This window comes from Cuculus canorus, chromosome 5, assembly GCF_017976375.1.
Source record: "Cuculus canorus isolate bCucCan1 chromosome 5, bCucCan1.pri, whole genome shotgun sequence".
Taxonomy (NCBI): Eukaryota; Metazoa; Chordata; class Aves; order Cuculiformes; family Cuculidae; genus Cuculus; species Cuculus canorus.
In genome coordinates this window covers 13,926,946-13,946,063 of record NC_071405.1, presented here as the reverse complement: position 1 = coordinate 13,946,063, position 19,118 = coordinate 13,926,946, and the positions used below count along the sequence as shown (strand labels likewise).

Below are 19,118 nucleotides of genomic sequence, written 5' to 3'. Positions count from 1 at the left end.
CATAGGAGTAAAATAGAGTAATGAAACAGCTGTCTTGTAGTTAAGAAATGGGCAATTCCATACACGAGTGAAATGCAGTTAGCTGCAGTGTTGTAGAACATAAAGCACAAGCAAATTGAAGTAGAAGTAACGTGAAGCACTATCAGTATTTATTGTAGCCTGAAAACATACAATTACAAAACTTACAGCACTGTGTTCCAAGAAAATGTTGTTCTTCAGAAATATCTCACTTTGCGATAAGAATTTCAAATCCTTTTTAATTGTCACAAACTGAATGACATCTAGATTGCTGTAACACAAAATGCCAGTGTCTTCAAAACACCACTAGATTGGTAGAAGCATAGACAGAAGAACGTTCTGAACAAACGAAAACACACCCTGAATCGAAACGCTCTGACCCTTTGCTCTGTCAGGTATCTGTCTTAATGGGACAGTATACAGAGTCTTTTAAATCCCAGCCTAAAGTGTGGTTAGTACTGGTTTAAGAAGCAGTAGTGTTCCATGAGGGGTTTTGTCTTTAATGTAAAACAAAACACGAATCTAGTTTTATCACTGTACTTTTTTAAGCTATTCTAAGAATTTTTTTAAATACAAGCTCACAGTTTTTTCCTGCAAGGTGGAAAATATAAAACAAATGCCCTAGGTTCTTAGTAATATGTGACATTTAGTGTTTTACGTGACAGCTATCATTTGGTGGCATCTGCAGCAGTTTGAGTCTGTTGTATCTATTTCTCTTCATTCGCACTCGTCTTTCTTTTCCACCTGAGTGAGGCCACCAAACCCAATTCCTTTGGGACCAAAATTTTTTGCGTAGCAAACTGCAAAAGAGGGAGGGAAGTAAATGGCATTTTTTGTGTGTTTTTATATAGAAGTTAATGACTTTTTAGTACTGCTACCAAAATTAAGTTAATAGAAGGAAGGACATCTGAAATAGTGTCTTTACCGGGAGTGTTGACAGGTTCTATCAGTGAAACCAATAACATTTGTGAGTTACCCAAAAGTCACATTTTCATTAAACCTGCTTTCTTGCCTGAAAATACTCAGTCAAAAATGGGCTTTGTAAATAAAACAGCCTGAGTAATAAGTCAAAGATTTCCAAAGGAGATTAAAAGAACTTGAGTGTAGTCCAGAAGCTATTGATGGTAGTTTAAACCATTCTGTTTTAACTCCCCAGTGTGTGTATAGTTATTTTGCACAACTCTGCTAAGGAAGTAGTAATGGTCAGCATGTTTTTACCAGTGTGCTGATATGAGCCCTTGCAGTTGTCAGACTGTACTCAAGGCCACAGAACTCTCAAGTATTATTCTTCAGGATCTTCTATGAATTTTAGCCTAGGATATAAAAACTTAGCATATTTTCCCCCTTAAGTTATTTCTGTGAGTCAAGTGAAGTCTGAACTTTCTTGATCTGAGAAGAATATCTGGGTGTATAATTCAGCATTAATGTATTATCTTCTGTGCTACCAATACAGTGGGAGTATCTTTTTATATTTTACTGGCAAGAATTCAAATTAGGGCTGTGACCTTAAACAATTGACCTTTGAAAATATGTATCTTTGATTTATTTTTTTCTTTTTAGTGAGTGAGATAGTGCAGGTACAAGACTGCCCAGCAGGTTCCTGTTAAACGGTCTGAGGGCAGAGCTGAGAGGGTATCATATTTGTAGAAAAAATAGATCTTTAAAATTGTAGAATGATAGAATGGTTTGGGTTCAAAGGGACATTAAAGTCCATCCGTTTCCAACCCCCTCGCTGTGGGCAGGGACACCTCCCACTGGATCAGATTGCTTAAAGCCCCATCCAACCTGACCTGGAACACCTCCAGGGATGGGGCAGCCACTATTTCTCTGGGCAGCCTGGGCCAGCGCCTCACCTCCCTCAGAGGAAAAGAATTCTTCCTAATTTCTAATCTAAATCTCCCCTCTTTCAGCTTAAAACCGTTCCCCCTCATTCTTTCCCTGCACTTCCTCATAAATAGGCCCTCTCCTGCTTTCCTGTAGCCCCCTTTAAGTACTGGAAGGCTGTTCTAAGGTCTCCCCAGAGGCTTCTCTAAGCTGAGTAACCCCAGCGCTCTCAGCTTGTCCTCACAGGGGAGGTGCTCTGGCCCTCTGATCATCTTTGTGGCCTCCACTGGAATTGCTGTAACTGATTCATGTCATTACTGTGCTGAGGACTCCAGAACTGAATGCAGAACTCCTGGTGAGGTCCCACAAGAGCAGAGTAGAAGCGCAGGTTCACCTGCCTCACCCTGCTGGTCACATTGCTTTCAGTGCAGCCCAGGGAATGGTTGGCTTTCTGGGCTACAAGTGAGCATTGACAGCTTCACATTTTGCTTCTCATCCAGCAGCATCCCCTTCTCTTAAGTGCTACTCTCAATGCATTTTCTGCGCTGCCTGTATTTGTGCTTGGGATTGTCCTGTCCCAGGTGCAGGACTTTGAACTTGGCCTTGTTGAACTTCATAAGGTTATTTAAATTTTTAACATTAATAGTAGAAGATGCAGCTGTGATGTTACCATAGCTTTTTCCTTTGCTTTCAGAAAGTTGTGAAAAAACTTGACATTTCATGAAGTTGTTAAGCATGCATCAAGGTGGATTATGATGGCAGTGCTCGGTTTAAAAAGAATAATTTCACATTGATTCAGTTCAGCTCATTACAAATCTTACCTTTACAGTACAGCTCTCCATCTTTGTCTGTAACGTTTGTGGATTCTAAACTCTTTCCACAAATAGCGCAGCGGAAGCATGTCTTATGCCAAGGCTGTGGAAATTAAGTTAAGTCATTATATACTGCAGAAAATGCATGGCTAGCAGATACAATAAGCAAGGAACCTTTGCTTTTTATGGTGTAAAAGGTTAAAATTGTCTTATTGGTCTTACAGTTTCCATTTTTATCTTTCTAGTGTAGACTTTTCTCATTTACTCCATATCAAGATCTTGTCTGGTGCCTTCATTCTTAATGGAGGTCTAATGAAAAGCTGTAGAGGATGTTACAGGTGTTATTCTTGTTTTGGGCATTTCCTTGATATGCAGAGATAATATTCTAGTGGGAGCTCCTAGAGCAGAGAGCTAGCATGTCCTATGAGGCAAGCTTTTGTTTTTCTAGTCACAGAATCTCTTAAATTTATCTGCAGTTGCTACTACAAATGAATGTTTAAATTATAAACATCCCCAGAGATGTTAGTAAAATGACAGCAGTAGAGCCAATCTGTACTGTAGCCGGGAGTTGTTCCTCAGATATAACAAGGTGCAAGAAGTCAGAGAAAGCAAATTGCTACAGAGTCCAATGCAGACTCTCAGCTTTAAAATCCTGTGGTCTTCATAAGCTAATTCATCCTTCTATTTCTTCATCAAGACTATGAGTAAAAATTTATAAGATCAAGGACCTATGAGCCGTACTTCATCATTATAGGAGCGTGTTTTGCTTCTAGTGCTATAGGAACTACTTACTTTTCCTCCTCCCATGATCTTCTCTGCAGCGTACACCGATTTGCCACAGCGGGGGCATTTGTCCACATCTACCATCTTTTTGGCAAACTTGGAAGGATTAGTTGGTGTAGAAGGGCGAGTGGACTTGGGGGAGCCCCTAGAACAGAAGTTTTCAGTGTTTTAACATACTACTTAAAACATTCTCTTCCTTCTACGTGTATGATTTCATGATTTTTTGGGAAGGGATAAAAAAATGCTAAATGACTGGTATTGGGCAAAAGGCAGGAGGAGAGAAAATGATCGTTAAGTATTCTGTGTGATTGAAAAACTGATGCTGAAACCTGTTACCTATGTAGGGCTGGGTACGTGGAGCTGACAGTGGCCGTGTGCAGAAAAGATTATATTTCATGAAAAATAATGAAAATTCTGCTTTTATTGAGAGGCAAGAGGTGAGTACAAGCTCAAAACCTCTCTGTTCTTTGTAACCAACTATCTGCTAGTACTTGGTGAGCTGGGAAGAACCTTAGGCTTTGCAGGTGGTTGTTTCATTAGTCACGGGAACATTCGGACAGGGAAGAGGGTTGTAGCTGGCCTAGGGTCAAAAGCACATCAAGAAAAGTAGCTTTGCTTTGTATTTCTGGACTTTGTGCCTTATGTCTTTGTGCCTCTCGCAGAATGGTTTTTGAATTATTGGATTGTTGGACTGCAACAGGTCATTAAATCTACAGGATGTGACAGTTTCTGATACAGAACTCTATCTGTAATGGATTCATATCTTACAGGGAGCTACAGATAAATACGTTATTTAAGCTTTTATTTCCTGCATAGCGTATTGGTTAATTGGTTTCCTGGTAGTAATACCAGAGGTAAGCGTTGTTCATGAGGAAATGTGCAGCTTGGAGAATGGTGGAAAAAATACTCTAGAAATGTACTGTCAGAGATAATTATGTGCAGCTGAGGCTTTTGGAAGATGGTATCCCATTAGAATTCCTTTGTTCAAATATCTTGGTGTGTTTGTTAGTGTTATTCGAGCCATGGGGAGGATTTAGAAACATTATTTCCCCCACTGAGAGGAGAGTTAACAGTGTGTGGTGGTGTGATTATTGCTCTAACTGTATTTTAGCCTCTGACGAGAGGAAAAACTATTCTCAGGTTTAATGGTGAATGTGACTTTATCACACTGCTACTAATGGCAAATTACAATTGCAGTGAATATTTACGTCTGGGGTGGCACATAAAGGCTGGTTCTGCAGAATAATTGCCCATTGAAGGAGGAGATAATTTATAAAGAAGGCTTAAAGTGACTGAACATCTTGAAAAACTGGTAAATTAGCTTCCACTGAAAGTAAGGACGTATGGAAGTCTGCTGCTTCTGCTGGATGTTGTTATGGAAACAGTAAAGTATCTAAAATACCCCTCAAAGTGACGGGTAGTATCAGGAAAAGAATCATAGAATAGGTTAGGTTGGAAGGGACGTGGAAGATCGTATATTTCCAACCCCTCTGCCATGGGCAGGTACATACTACTGTATCAGGCTGCCCAAGGCCACATCCAACTTGGCCTTGAACACCTCCAGGGATGGGGAAGCCACAGCTTCCCTTGGCAACCTGTTCCAGTGTCTCACCACTCTGATGGTGAAGAAATTCTTCCTAACGTCTAGTCTGAAAAAAAGAGGTGCTGTCAGCAGATGTAACTCACTGTTGCAGATTCAAGCCCAGATGGTCACCAGTGTCAGTGCTGAGACATCCTGCCCCTTGCCCAAAGCCAATGCCTTTGGGACCGTATTTTCTCCCATAACAAGTTTTGCAGTAGATCTCGGATTCATGAGCTGCTACTGTGGTGCTGTCCAGAGCTTTTCTGCAAGCCACTGAGAACAAAAGAGAGGGGCACAGGTAAACATTTGCACGTTCATATTTATGTGGTTCATAATTACAATTAGCATTTATTTTTTATGTTTGAAGGTACAGGAAAAGGAGGGTGTGTTAGCCCTTTGTGGGCTGCTGCTGAAGTCATTGTGCATGCACACAACATGCTCCTACGCCACTCTAAAGTTACCCTTTAACTCGAGAAAAATCATGGGCTTGACAAGAAAATTTGTCTAGATTTGTGGAGCTTACAGTGGATTGGAGAACGTCATCTTCAACTCCCAAGTATCAAAAAAACAGTGGTTGCAGGGATGTTGACTCTGCTATGTGTCTGTACCTTACAAAATAGTCACTGAGTCTGTAGTGGTTTTCTCATGTCAGCCCATGCTGGTTTTATGTAGCATGTTTCTAAAAGAGAGTGTAACGTGCATATTCTGTCCAGAGTCAGGCAGGGTGTGATTGTCATTTGTTTGAGCTGTAGTGCAAGGCAAAGCAATGATCCCAAATGACAGGTAATTTCAGCTCTGTTAGACTGCCTCTAGGATCACAGAATCGTAGAACACTTTGGGTTGGAAGGGACCTTTGCAGGTTGTCTAGTCCAACCCCCCTGCAGGAGTAGGGACATCTTTAACCAGATCAGGTTGCTCAGAGTTCCATCCAACCTGACCTTGAATGTTTCCAGGGATGGGGCCTCTGCCACGTCTCTGGGCAACCTGTGCCAGTGTTTCACTACCCTCATTGTAGAAAACTTCTTTTATCCAGTCTAAATCCTCCCTCCCTTAGTTTAAAACCATTACTCATTGTCCTGACACAACAGGCCTTGCTAAAGAGTCTGTCGCCATCTTTCTTATAGTCTCCTTTAAGTACTGGAAGGCTGCTCTAAGGTCTCCTTGGAGCTTTCTCCAGGCCAAACAACCTCAACTCTCTCAGCTTATCCTTGTAGGTGAAGTACTTCTGTCCTCAGTTTTTGTGGCCTCCTCTGGACCTGCTCCGACAGCTCCGTGTCCTTCCAGTGCTGAGGGCTCCAGATCTGGATGCTATACTCCATGCGAGGCCTCACTAGAGCCAAGTAGAGGGGCAGAATCGCCTCCTTTGACCTGCTGGCCATGGTTCTTTTGATGCAGCCCAGGGTATGGCTGGCAAGAGTATTACAATAGCCATTCCAAAACCAGAGACCTCTTCCAAGTCATGCTCCTTACAGAGAACTGATGCTTAGCTTAGCTCGCTAGGAAAGCTCTGGAAGACTTTTGGACTGACTGTGCTTTATGAATGCCCAACTTTCATAATTGGGTACAAGTTATATCCTATATAGCACTACTTTAACCCTAGCCTCAACGTGGAAGGACCAAAAGTTATTGAGTGCTTAGGTGGGGATCTCCGTAAGCAAGTATCCATGTTCTGAGAAACACAAGCTGCACCGAGAGCTAACGAGCATTGCTGAGGCAGGGCTTATGCATGATTATTCTCAACAAGTGGTCATGGAAGGTAGATTGCTCTCTCCCTAGTTCTTTGCTCATCTGAAACCTGGTCAGTGTTTAGAGGCTGTTACTGGTCCAGTGGATCTCCTTGCTGCTTGTACCGGGGATGGGACAATAATGAATGGAAAAGATTAGTAGCTACTCTCCCCATCTTCTCAGTGACTGTGTATGCTGTGCTGGTTTGGGAACTCTGCATGAGAAAGCTCTTGCTGCATTGAGAGAGGACAAAGCTTTCAGTTTGGAGCACCTGTAGAAAATTGGGGCTCTGTAGTATGCTTAAAAATTACATTTTTAACACTTCTTACAAATTGTTCAGTTTCAACAGTGGTTAATGGAGGGGGGGGAAATAGGGGAAAAACTTGCTCTACAGCTCCCCTTGACCAAGAGCCTGATCCATAGAGGGCATTGCAGTCATGTGTGAGCTGTTGGTAGCTTGGAAAATAAAGTTATTTAGCTCATGGAAGTAACAGGGACCTGTAAAATATGCAAATATTGAAAGTGATTGGAAGTTCAGGCTCTAGAAGAGCTAGCTAAGTGTTATATTTGTTCCTTTTCCCCCCATGTTTATTTTGACTGTCCTGCTGTAAGTCTAAGATTCGCCCACATCGGAGTACTTAAACTGATACTGCAGCCTCTGTGCCTTTAATTTTATCATTGCACTGTTTAGAGAGGAAAATAATTTGCAAGGACCTTTTTAGATAATAGAAATAAAACTAAGGGCTTCTGTAAATGTGTGAACCTGATCTCATCCTGCTGCAGTCTCTTCTGCTTTGAGATGATAATTATGTTTGCTAAAGGAGTTACAGGATGATGGAAACTCTAGTAGTAGATAAAGCGTTTCTATTTCTGGCACTTGAGGGATAGGGTATCAATGTACCACGACAGATGGAGCAGAAGCCCTTGAAGTGCTATTGTTGAAATAACTTTTGAGACCTGTCATCTGCCAACAGATACTGTTCATGGGCCGGCACGAAGAAGTTTCAGGTTGATGGTGTAAGATCCTGCCAAATGTCCGGCACAGCTGCGGCTTAAGTAAAAGCTGGCAGGGAAACAAGGTAGGTAAACGGCAATCTGCACAGGAAGGAGGACTTGCTGGAAAGACATTTATGTAGGGAAAAAACTTTGGAGTGGAGAGAGTGTGATTTGTAGTTCAATTTGTCTGAGTCTTACTGTGTTAGCAGGTTAGTTTGAGTTGTTTATAATTTTGCCCAAATTTAAATCTTTAGTCGAAAAATACTGGTGTTTTGTGTGTCTGCTCAAATGGAATGTAAAATATAAAATATATTTCAAATATGTTTAATATAAGGATGTAGAAAAGCTCAGCTAAATAGCTTAACTGTTTCTGTGCCTGAGATTAGGTCAGGGAGGGTTGTTTGTCTTCTGTTGAGAAATGGAGTCCTGTAATTGGTTCATTGAAAAGCCTGTGAGTATGATACATGATATGGAGTCATCCTGAGCTCCTGATTAGTGTGTGAGAAACATGAAAGAAGTAAAGCCAGTTAACATACCTCTCATATGCCAGCTGGTCTTAAATGCATCTTTAGTTTTTGACCTTAAACAACTTCTGCTGGGAATGCTTTTTTATATCTAACCTATTAATAATTTAATTCAGACTTATGAATACAAGGGGCAAATAAAAAACCACAAACAAACAAAAAAAACCCCAAACCCTGAACTAAGTAAACCTCTCCAGCTCTAACCAACCAACCAAATCAAAACCAAACCCCACAACAAACCAAACAAACCGAGTTAATGGATGTATGTTTTTTATCATGAATCATATAAAAAAAAAAAATCAGTTGTGCTAAGAATGAAGCTTAAACCTGTTCCAGTATTAGATAGGAGATAAATATTATGAACTGTGCCCTTTTGACAGCTGTTTAGTTTTATTAGACACTGGCTAGTCTACTCATTTGTTGTCTTCTGTTGTGTCATTTTCTAGTATTTGATAAAGCTCAAGGTCAGTTAAAGGTTTTCTTATGACTTTCACATCATGTCCCTCTCCCTGTAGTTTCCCTGATATCAAGTATTAATTGTTATAGGCAGTGCATGGAAGCCATAAGAAGTCTCTAGTTTTCAACAGGGAGATCTCTATCGTTTTTCCAGAACTGACTGAAGGTTGTCAACTAACTTAAAACTTTTTTGAGGTAATTCTTTCTGACTCAGTCATTTAGGCACCACTTTCAGGGCACTGAAAGAAAGGCAAAGACAACTCAAGTGTGTCCTTTGACTGATTCTGCATAGTGCTGCACTGTGTCAGCTAAGCACGTAATATCAGTCTCATGCTTCCAAGTGAGAATTCTCTATCCATCCAGGAAAGGAGGGTGGAAAACAGTTTCCATGGCTTCTAAGCTGTTGTGCTTGGAACCATTCTGCAGAGGTACTAAATCTCAAGCATTGTCAGCAAAACAAACTCTTTAGCTGTCCTTTGTTCGTATCAAATTGTTTGCTCTCTACACAAAGGGCAGAAAGAGCTGAAATTATACCTTCTCTCCAAATTTTCAAGTGCTGGCTATTCTGCAGAGAAAGCAGAATTCCTGGAAGCAAACTGCCAAACATTTGAGGTGTGTAGAGTGAAAAAAAGTGAAGTGGGACTGTATAAAAAATATAGGGAAGGAGGAGACTGAGGCACTTAGTGGGTGATTTTGATGTTTTTTGGCTTTTCTGTGTGAAATGTATTAATGTCAGGATTCACGATGAAAGTAACCATTTCCTATAAGATCCTGTTCATACGCACTTCTGTCTTATAAGTGCTGTTTGTTTACTTCTTGTGGACTTTTCAACTTGAAACGAACCTATAATATGCTATGTTGTGGGATGGAAAGCAGGATTTCTTGGAGATGGACGTAGATACTGTGATTATGCAGCACTCTAGTGTCCCATCCGAGCCATGTTTGGAAAAAGAAAACCTGGGAGCCCGAGAGGCAGATTGCTCAGGGCAAAGGGTTAGAAAACTGAGCCTGACTGTTACGAGTTCCTAGGGAGTGGCAAACTGGCATTTCAGAGAACTGGCTGCTGCTTTAAAAACAGATACGGTCATTTTCCATCCCTCCCTTACTGAAAGGATAGGAAAACTGTGTCTAGGTTTCTAGAGAGCACTGGACCAGAACCACTCTCCCTGTGCTGAACATGAGGTAGGATGATTAATATATGGCTGCCCTGTACTGCAAGCTCTCCCAAAAGTAAGATGCATAAGCTTTTCAAAACTTTCCCTTGCTGAAATTGTCTGATGCTGGTTGCCTCTACCATCCTGTATGTTGCTTAGGGCACTTAAAAGACTGCTGTATGAGCAAACATGTTGAATTGGGGCAACTGTGAAGATTCTTTATTGCATGCAAAGTAATACAAAAGTAAATTTAGCTTTAATGGAAGGTTTTTACAGAGCTATGGGAGTACTGCGAGGTTAAAACAGTGTAGTCCAGCTTACTGCAGAGGAAGCATGTCTTGTGGAAACTCCTTCCGTTGCACTGAATTTCCTCAGCGTGGTACACAGTCTTCTCACAGGCACCGCATTTGGCTCCACCTCCCCAGTTCGGCATCCTTATACCTGACAAGTGTCCTAGAAAATCAAATTGCATGAATAAATACAAGAGCAAAAATTATTTTGAACAGAACAGCTTGATTTTATTTATTTTTTTTATTTCTCCCCTCTTTCCAGTCAGCTGCTGTTGCAAGGTGGTTCCAAGCCAATATCTGCTCAATGTGAACCTAAAAGGAGATTGTAGAGAGGTGGGTGTTGGTATCTTCTCCCAGGTGATAGGACAAGAGGGTATGACCTTAAGCTGTGTCAAGGGAAGTTTAGATACGACATTAGGAAAAATTTCTTCATAGAAAGGCTTATCAAGCACTGACAGAGGCTGCCCAGGGAGATTGATAGTCTCCATCTCTGGAAGTATTTAAAAGACAAGTAGATGAGGTGCTTGGGGATATGATTTAGTAGTGGACAGGTACGGTTGGAGTTGATGATGTCAAAGGTCTTTTCCAACCTTATGATTCTATGAATTCCCCCACAGTACTTGGAGATTATCTGGTAGCAGAGAGATGAGATGGTAGCTGAAGGTCTGCACACGTTGTGTGTGGTTGGTCCTGCGGAGTAGGGGAGACCTGGGAAGACCTTCCTTGCTGTTGGGAGCTGTGCCTGGTGTAAATTTTTGAGGCACAGTGGTAGCCAGCATATCCTACTTAGCCATGTGGTAGCAGGAATTATGGGAGAGGATGCTAGTCTGGTGCTTCAGGGAGCAGGGACAGTCTGAATCCTCTGTCCTGTGTGACCCTCTTTTGTAAGTAAGGTTGTGCGTTAGCTCAATATGTTGTTGTGGGTAAATGTGAAATGATTATGAGGTGTTTCAGTAAAAAAAAAAAAAAAAATGCCAGAATCACTCAGACCTCTTCTGGAGGAGTGGATCTAGGATTTACTTTCCAAGAAACAGTAATTTTCTTTCAAGAAAAAATTTCTTTTTTTCGTAAGCTTTTGCTTTGTGTGTTGATTGGGTTTTGTAAGGCAATTTTTCTTATAAACAAACTAAGCAGACACGTGGACAGTATTAGGCATTAAATTTTCTACAGAACGGTATTCTACCTAGACTCTTCATTAAGAGACAGCATAGAGTATTACTTACACCTCTCCAAAGCAAGTACTAGTTCATCCAGTGCCACATGAGCTTCCTCGATGATATGTATAAAGTCAATTTTTGGTGTTAGGATGAAATCATAGAATGGTTTGGGTTGGAAGGAACCTTAAAGCCCATCTAGTTCCAACCCTTGGCCATGGGCAGGGATACCCTCACTGGATCAGGTTGCTCAAAGCCTCATCCAGCCTGGCCTTGAACACCTCCAGGGGTGGGGCAGCAACAGTTTCTCTGGGCAACCTGTGCCATACCACCATCACAGTAAAGAATTTGTTCCTAATACTTCATCTGAATATCCCCTCTTTCAGTTTACCGTTTTATACAGTTCACACCTGCATGATTCCCCCTTGAAGTTTAACAGATATGGATTTATTTCAGAGGACACTTTAATAGAAACAAGTTGTTGCGTTGCTGAATGTCTCATCAAAATGTTGCAACGTTGCTATGTGCCACAGCTGTGATGAAGTAATAACAAATAGATTCCTGAGATGCTTCAGGTGTGTTTTTCTTTGTAAATTGTTTTCAGAATCTAAGCATCTGAGGAAAAAAGGAGAATAGTATTTACTGGTCCAGCTATTCCTGTTACTATTGTAGTGGTTTGCTCAAGGTCACCCAAGAGGGCAGCGTTGGAGCCAGGAACCTGATGGCAGGCTCACTAAGTGCCCTTGCTGATGACTGTGCTGTCACACATCTGAAACAACCCCAACCTACGGTTTGCCCTTCTGTTTTCTTGTTTGAGTCATCGTTTCTGGAAAGACTGGGACGTCATCTCGTCATCTGCACATTGTATTATCGGGTTGTTCCAAGCTCCCTGGCGCAGGCCTTCCTTTTCCTTCTTAGAAAACCCGTCACCTTCTTATTATAGTTCTTTTGAAGCCTGCTTGTTCTGTTTGCCTTTGATTAAATTCACTGTGAGATATTCTTAACTAAGAAAAAGATTTTGAATGCTGAGTCAGGCCTGTTACCTGAGAGTTTTCTTCTGAGGTCAAATGAGAGAGAGGGGGGAATTCATCACAGCAGTGATGTAACATAGCTGGGATTTTCAGTGACTTGCATTTTAAACTAAGATTTTACTACTTCTGTACACTGGACACTGATGTCCCACATTTATCACCATCTTAGTGACTCTTGTACTCTATCTTCTGAATTTCAGAATGAAGTGAATGATCTCCATGTGGCAGCTCTGCAAGCTGAAGCAAAAGGGATTTCTTTCTCGCTTCTAACAGTAAAACCCTTGCGATGGTATGCGACATCTGTCCAGCAAAAGGAAGGTAGCATAGGAGCGTGAAGCAATTGGAGTTGAAGCAATAGCACTGAAGATAGAATAATGTGAGCATGTTTTATCAGTGTTTGATAGCAATGCATATCCAAACATCTCTGCTTTAGTGCTGTGGTTATTGGTATGTCCTTAACTCCCTGTAATTATTCACTGCTGTGACTGTTACCTGCTGTAGACAGCGTACCTGTCATCCTCATACAAGATCCAATCTCTGCCTCTCTTTTTGAGGCTGATTTATGCTCAGCCAACCAACCTCCCCAGCTCAGTCAGCCTTGTCCTCTGCTGTCATCCAGCAACAGCATCTTTCAGCTTTTTCAGACCCTTGAGAGGGTCTGTTCACCAGCCAGACTGCTCTGACAGCTGAGAAACAGTAATGATGCAGAAAGGAAAAGAGAACTCGGCTTACCTCTACCTCTGTTTATCTGTAATGTAACAAGTAAGAAGCAAAAACTCTCATGTAGCTGAAATAAGAAACAAAAATAACTGCATCCAAGGAACAGACTATGAATTTGGTCCCTTCTTACTGAACAGCTCTGTTAAAATCTTTTTCCCATTTCTTTTAGATGGGAGACAAAGGAACAGAGAGAAATCTGTCATGTGGGTAAAATCTTATTGTCTCATTCCACCATTATTTATTTTCTCCTATTTTTCAGTATTTTGTGCCATTTTTTTCTCTTATAAAAATAGTTCAAATAATGCTGCAGACATTTTTGAAGAAAAAAGAGTGATGGGAGGTAAAAGTCAGTTTTGTGGCACTTTCTTGAAAATTATAATGAGATTTTTGTGTCTGCAGCGTTCTTTCAGGTCAAGTTTCCAATTGAATCCCTTCCCAACTGGAGCGGCACCAAGAGCTGCCTGGAAGGAGAACGATTTGCACCTCCAGTCTCTGTAAAACTGCTTTGGCTGTTTTAGTTCCAGTGAAAGATGGGCGAAGCATCTCTATCTGTGCAATGGGATGCTTGTTAGAAAGCAGCCCTAATTACATCATTACTGAAGGCAAAAAAATAATCTCTGAACAAGTCTGATAATGTGCGATATCAAATCTTGTGCTCTTACGGGCTGTGGCTGGAGCTCTTAAAAGAAGCATTGCTCTTGAGGCTAATTATAGTAACATGACTGGGCATGCATACACATTTTCCATGTTTTTTGGCATCACCTGATGGGAAGCTGTAGGAGAAAGAAGTCACACTAAAAGCATTCCCATGAGGATACTAGCGTAAGAACAGCAGCGTGTGCTGTGATGTCTGCACTGGCTGGTTTAACAGCTAGGTGAGGTGCCAGGGCAGGTCCATGTTCTTTGTGTCCTTGCTTTGTTCACTTCTCCGAACAGTGAACTGCAGTGGCCATCCCTCTGGATGCCACCTGTGCCGCAGTTTTACAATGAGCAAGGAAGTTCCATGGCATATATGGCTTTCATTGTTTTCTACTTATCTAAAATCTAACTGTAGATAAATCTCCATCATTTCTACATGCAAATAGAACTCAGTCTCCTGTTTGCCATAGGGGAAAAAAAAATCTACCTAAAGTCTTCATTTTACTTAATTTCATTGGGTGTCAGTATCTAAATCATAGTCTCGTAGAACAGTTTGGTTTGGAAAGGAACTTAAAGATCACCTAGTTCCAACCCCCTTGCAATGGGCAGGGACATGTCCCACTAGACCTGGCTGCCCAAGGCCCCATCCAACCTGGCCTTGAATACCTCCCCTTGAAATTTCCAGAAGCTTGGTGTCTAAATCTGGTTAACTTGCAGTGACTACTAACTATATGGTTTGTGTTAGGTTTTGGCGATCTAGTGGGAAGTAGAGTGGGCACAACCTAGATGTATGAAACATGTGACAGAGAAACTTTAGAGTATTAATGTTGTGACATGTTGGCAGGCACTCATGGTACTGTTAAGCTAGAGGAGTGTTCTTGGTCTTCCTCTAATAGTATTCAGCTGCTCATAATGTTCCTCTTCAAAATGAAGATACTATATGGAGTACAATTTTTACACACGTGATGTGCAGCCAAGGATACGTGCTTCTCGTTATTTAGGGCTTGTAACACTACTGTGTAGGCTAGAGCAGAGCAAGGAAGCCTTTGAAGTGTTTCTGGGCTCTGCACAGGCATGAAAAAATGCAAGTCGTCTTCTGTTGAGCTGTTAGTCATACCGAACAAATCTGGGTGTCACGTAAGTGTCACGGAGTGCCTCACTCTAATCGGACTGCTATTGATAAGAATGTAATCCAAAAATAGACTTAGATCCATTGATCTAAACGGGAAGTGGATGTAGTACTGGCCTGGTGAAGTTTTGTAGAGGACTACAAGGCAGCATTAATGCTAGACAGTGGGGTGCAAGTGGAAAAGATGTTGGAAGCAATTTTGGCATTTTATTGCTAAACACGAGATTTTCCCTTCAAAATACTTACCTGTGTGATAGTTTAGAGCTCAAGTAATCTCTGAACAGACTGCAGAGTCACTTATTGTGTGGCTTTGAGGTTTATCTCAGGGTGCCACATGTGCTACAGAATGACTTTGAAGAGGATAAACAGAATGGGCAATGTCTGTCTTCGTGGCTGTTGGTAGAAACAGTGGCAGAAATGCTGAACCAGGACCAATAGATAGAATGTGCCTTGGATCTTTCTTTCAGTCCCAGCTATCTCTTTGGTCTAGACTCGGTTAAAAATATAAGAAAACTGACTCCTTACCTAATATATAAATATATTTATTAATACCAATACCAAACTGCTAATACAAAATTAAATCACTATCTCCATTAAAATGCATATATCAAGGCTACATGTGAAATTCTTTTCCCAGCTAAAGCCTGTGGGCAATGCCAATGCAGCGAAGACTTCATGCTGCTATCTAATCACAGCTCTGCTGCTGACCTGTCCCATGACCACCAGTGACTCATTTGACCGTCCTTACTGCTACTCCCCTCCTCAGCACCATGGAGGTAACAATATAGAACTTCCTTTATTAAATTAGCTATTAAAAGCTGCTATAGTTTTTCTTTGCAACCACCGCTCAGGATGTTTTATCTTGATGTGTCTACAGAGTAAAGCACGATTCCTGCTGCTGCTTCTCTGCTTGAAGGTGTTTTTTGTCAAAATGCATTGCACTGCAGAAAGTGTTTTCTCTCAGTGGAATAGATTCACAGCAGAGAAAACGTTTGTGATTGAAGATTGAGCTCATTTGATGAAGATGCAGTATTACTACGTATTTATAACTATATTTCTTATATCCCAGTGCATTCAATGGACTATGGATACAGGAAAATTTTATTAGTCATAGAATAGTTTGGGTTGGAAGGGATGTTAAAGATCATCTAGTTCCAACCCCCCTGCCGTGGGCAGGGACACTTCCTACTAGGTCAGGCTGCCTACATTTGTGTCAAACACTTGGCCTCTGCTCCAATCTCATAATGACTGGTATTTTTCCTTTACTTCTACAATAAGAGAACAGATAGAGATCAAGGGATGGGAATTTCCACACTGACATGGGAAAGTAAATATTGATTTTTTTTATTGACACTGGTCACTCTTAAGATACACAAGCCCTTCTGAAACAGATTTTGAGTGACCGGATATAAAGCAAGTCACATGCAAAGCTGTATCCTTCCAAATTATCTATTATTTTCTAGCACAGTAAAGCCATATTTGTTTAAAACTTCCTTGATGCACACTTCTGCAGAAACCTAAGATTGCACCTCCAAAAAATACGACACCCTGACAGCAGAACAAGGTTCTTAGTTCTGACTCGACAGCCACCCCACACACATACTTGCATGTATGTGCTCAGAGTTCAGTGCGGTTCCCCATGTGCCTATGGGAAACTGCATCCTGCTGTGCAAACGGCCTGTTGCATTTTCCACACCTAATCCTGGACTATCAACTTTCACTTTGCCTCTCCCACAGGATCCTTCTCTAAATCCTTATCCAGACACTAAGTCTTTTAAGTGCCAAGCAAAACTGTTAGGCTGTGAAATGGTGCCATGATTTTGGGGATCGAGCACAGAATTATTTTATCTGTGTCCAAGGCTTTAATCTTTGAATTAATTTTACCTCTAGGTAGAAAACTGTTCAAAATAAATCACTTAAAAAAACAACCAACCAAACTATTCGAGCTCTTATTTTCTGTCAAGTCTGCATAGAATTATTCTTTTGATTTGATTTAGAACCAATTGGTCACTGACATTAAGTATTTTGGGGGGGAATTTGGTCAGTTTGGTTTTTTTTTTTTTCCTTACTTCTAGAATACTTCTGTCTGAGAAATTATGAAAGCTGGTAAATTTGTATGCTTTAAAAAGTGCATGTATAAAGACAACTTATTTGTGGAAAGCATAATTCAGCATCTTTGTAACCAAATGTTTTAAACATTCTCAAACTTATGTTATCCAGACTTGCATGTACTCCAGGCGTATGTCATGAAGGAGGATCTCCACAGCCCCATCCTTGTGGCTACTCCATAGGCTGAGGAGCCCAGAAGAATCTATCTTTCAGTTGGCCACTCCAGACCTAAAATATACAGCTCTCAGCTCTGCAGGACTCGTATTTCTGTACTATACCAACATATTTTTTTTGCTCAGGGAATGAGCAGTTTCTGCTACCTGTTAAGAAATAAATACCCCCAACCCTTCTATCAGACAGCCCTGGCAGAACCCGATATATGATAGACTTACCGGAGTCCTGTGGTGTTTCTCCCTGTTTTCTCAGGCCTCGAAGGGTTTGAACGCAAGGGATTCCTGCCCTCTTTAAATGCAGTGTCCACTGCTGTCAGCCCTATAGGCTGGAAGGGGAGGGGAATGAGAGAGAGTTTCAGGGATCTGAGCAATGCCATTGCTATCACCAAGCTGAAAATAACCTCTGACAAAAGCCTGGCATTTTGTTCCCTTCTGTCCACTTGTGAGTAGGTGGACAACAATGCAGCCCCTCAGATTACACCTGGAGGGCATTCCTAACAGCAGTCGAATCAATCTGAAATAAAGATAGCGTTTTATAATTGCTACTGCATGGCTTAAATGGGAATCATAAAATAACGGTTCCTGAAATGAGGACTTAGTCATAAATGGCCACACTGCCGAATAATTTACCAAACTAAATAAATTGAGACCTGTTTGTAGGAACCTGTGGAACTTGACAGTTTAAAATCAAATAGAACTTCACTCAGCAGTGCATGATTGGATAGACACAACAGATTTGTCTTTTAGGGTGCAGAGAATTGGGCTTTTCACTCTAATTTTTAATTTTCTACTGATTTTAGGCATGAGATGGGTATTTAATGTGTATAATGTTCAGCGTGTCATATTGTTGCAGTTGTATTTGCCATGCTTCACTGAGCTCCTTGGAAATGGATGATGCTGTGGACATGTTGAAGATATGGAAACTAAAGTATGAGGTATGTAAAGTTGGTTGTTTTTTTTTTATAGGGCTTTCTTTTAAGTGCTTAAAAGATTTGGAAGCTAATTCTCATTTTCTAAAGGGATGTCTGAATTCAGAATCTTTGTTCAGCATCGTGGGCTTTACTGTGTGGGAAAGGGCTAAGCCTGGGGGTTAAACACTAGAAGCCTGAAGCTGACATTCTCAACTTTGGGACTTCCATGGAAGTGTAAGGAATTAGATGCTAGATCTGTGTCACTTTTTAGGATTTTAGGAGGCTACTTTGGAAACTCTTAGGAGGCTGTAGGTCCATTGGCTGTTGAGTCCAGCAAAGATTTTGTAATACAGAGATGGGTCTTTCATGTGAAGCTGGAGGACTCTTTTCCTGAGCAGGAGAGCTGGACTTATCCTTTCTTGGTCGTTCCTCCCGGATAGTCAACAGAACTCTTCTGCCTACGTCATGTAAGGCTGAATGCAGAGATGATGGTGTACTTGGTATGAGGGTGTTAGGACCCAAATGAGGGAAAGTAGGAGGTTGTAACAGAAAGGAGGGGTTTGAGCAGGACTGCGCTCGCTGTTGCGGCACCGGGGAAGTGCTAAGAACCTTGTAATGACTTTGTGTTTGCAGCCTTGGTGATTAATAAGCTGGGACCCTTGATATTTGAGGGAACTGAGTCTTTACTTACGTACTTGGATTTGCACCATAACCAACTGCAGGGAAATCTGCGGAGAAAGATTTTGCCTGAATAAGTCAGTAGGTATTTTCCCATTGAGTTTGTTAGAGAATTGAATGGGGAAAGGCAGGGAACAAGTTTTAGTTCTCTAGTATTGGGTGTTGCTTCATTTCTGTCCTGTGCTACCCCAGGTGTTTTGTGCCCCATAAGGAAGTGGGTCCTGTTGAGAGGCCCTTCTTAGCAAAAAGGAGCAGCCGGACCCATACGGGTTTGTTGGCATTTCAGATAATCCCTGGTCCACTGTGGTTATCAGTACCTGAGACTGGAAGAACAGACATGAATACGTGACTGGAAAATACACATACATGAATATTTATATTCCTGCTGGAGTGGGAACATAGTATTTTCT

At 41.3% G+C, this 19,118-nt stretch overlaps 1 protein-coding gene across 2 annotated transcripts; it reads right to left on the bottom strand.

The window, feature by feature from the left end:
• Nucleotides 1-121: 121 nt before the first annotated feature.
• On the bottom strand, nt 122-17,457 carry CSRP3 (cysteine and glycine rich protein 3). Of its 2 annotated transcripts, none has more exons than XM_054067961.1 (6): nt 17,339-17,457; nt 10,196-10,327; nt 5,124-5,292; nt 3,447-3,582; nt 2,664-2,757; nt 122-818 (listed from the first exon to the last, which is right to left on the bottom strand). In XM_054067961.1, the coding sequence occupies exons 2-6, from the start codon at nt 10,305-10,307 to the stop codon at nt 736-738; spliced, it is 594 nt and encodes a 197-aa protein (XP_053923936.1). In that variant the 5' UTR covers nt 10,308-10,327; nt 17,339-17,457; the 3' UTR covers nt 122-735. The 2 variants fall into 2 exon arrangements, with proteins under 2 accessions (XP_053923936.1, XP_009562554.1); XM_009564259.2 differs by lacking the exon at nt 17,339-17,457 and adding an exon at nt 15,084-15,230.
• Between the last annotated feature and the right edge of the window lie 1,661 nt (nt 17,458-19,118).

Bases quoted from the DNA above. Each gene is read 5' to 3' on its own strand.
- CSRP3 (XM_054067961.1), bottom strand. From the start codon at position 10,307: ATGCCGAACTGGGGAGGTGGAGCCAAATGCGGTGCCTGTGAGAAGACT. The intron at 5,293-10,195 runs GTAAGCTGGACT...TTTTGTTCTCAG, and splicing joins CAAGACATGCTTCCTCTGCA to TGGCTTGCAGAAAAGCTCTG. The intron at 819-2,663 runs GTAAGATTTGTA...CCTCTTTTGCAG, and splicing joins TGGAGAGCTGTACTGTAAAG to TTTGCTACGCAAAAAATTTT.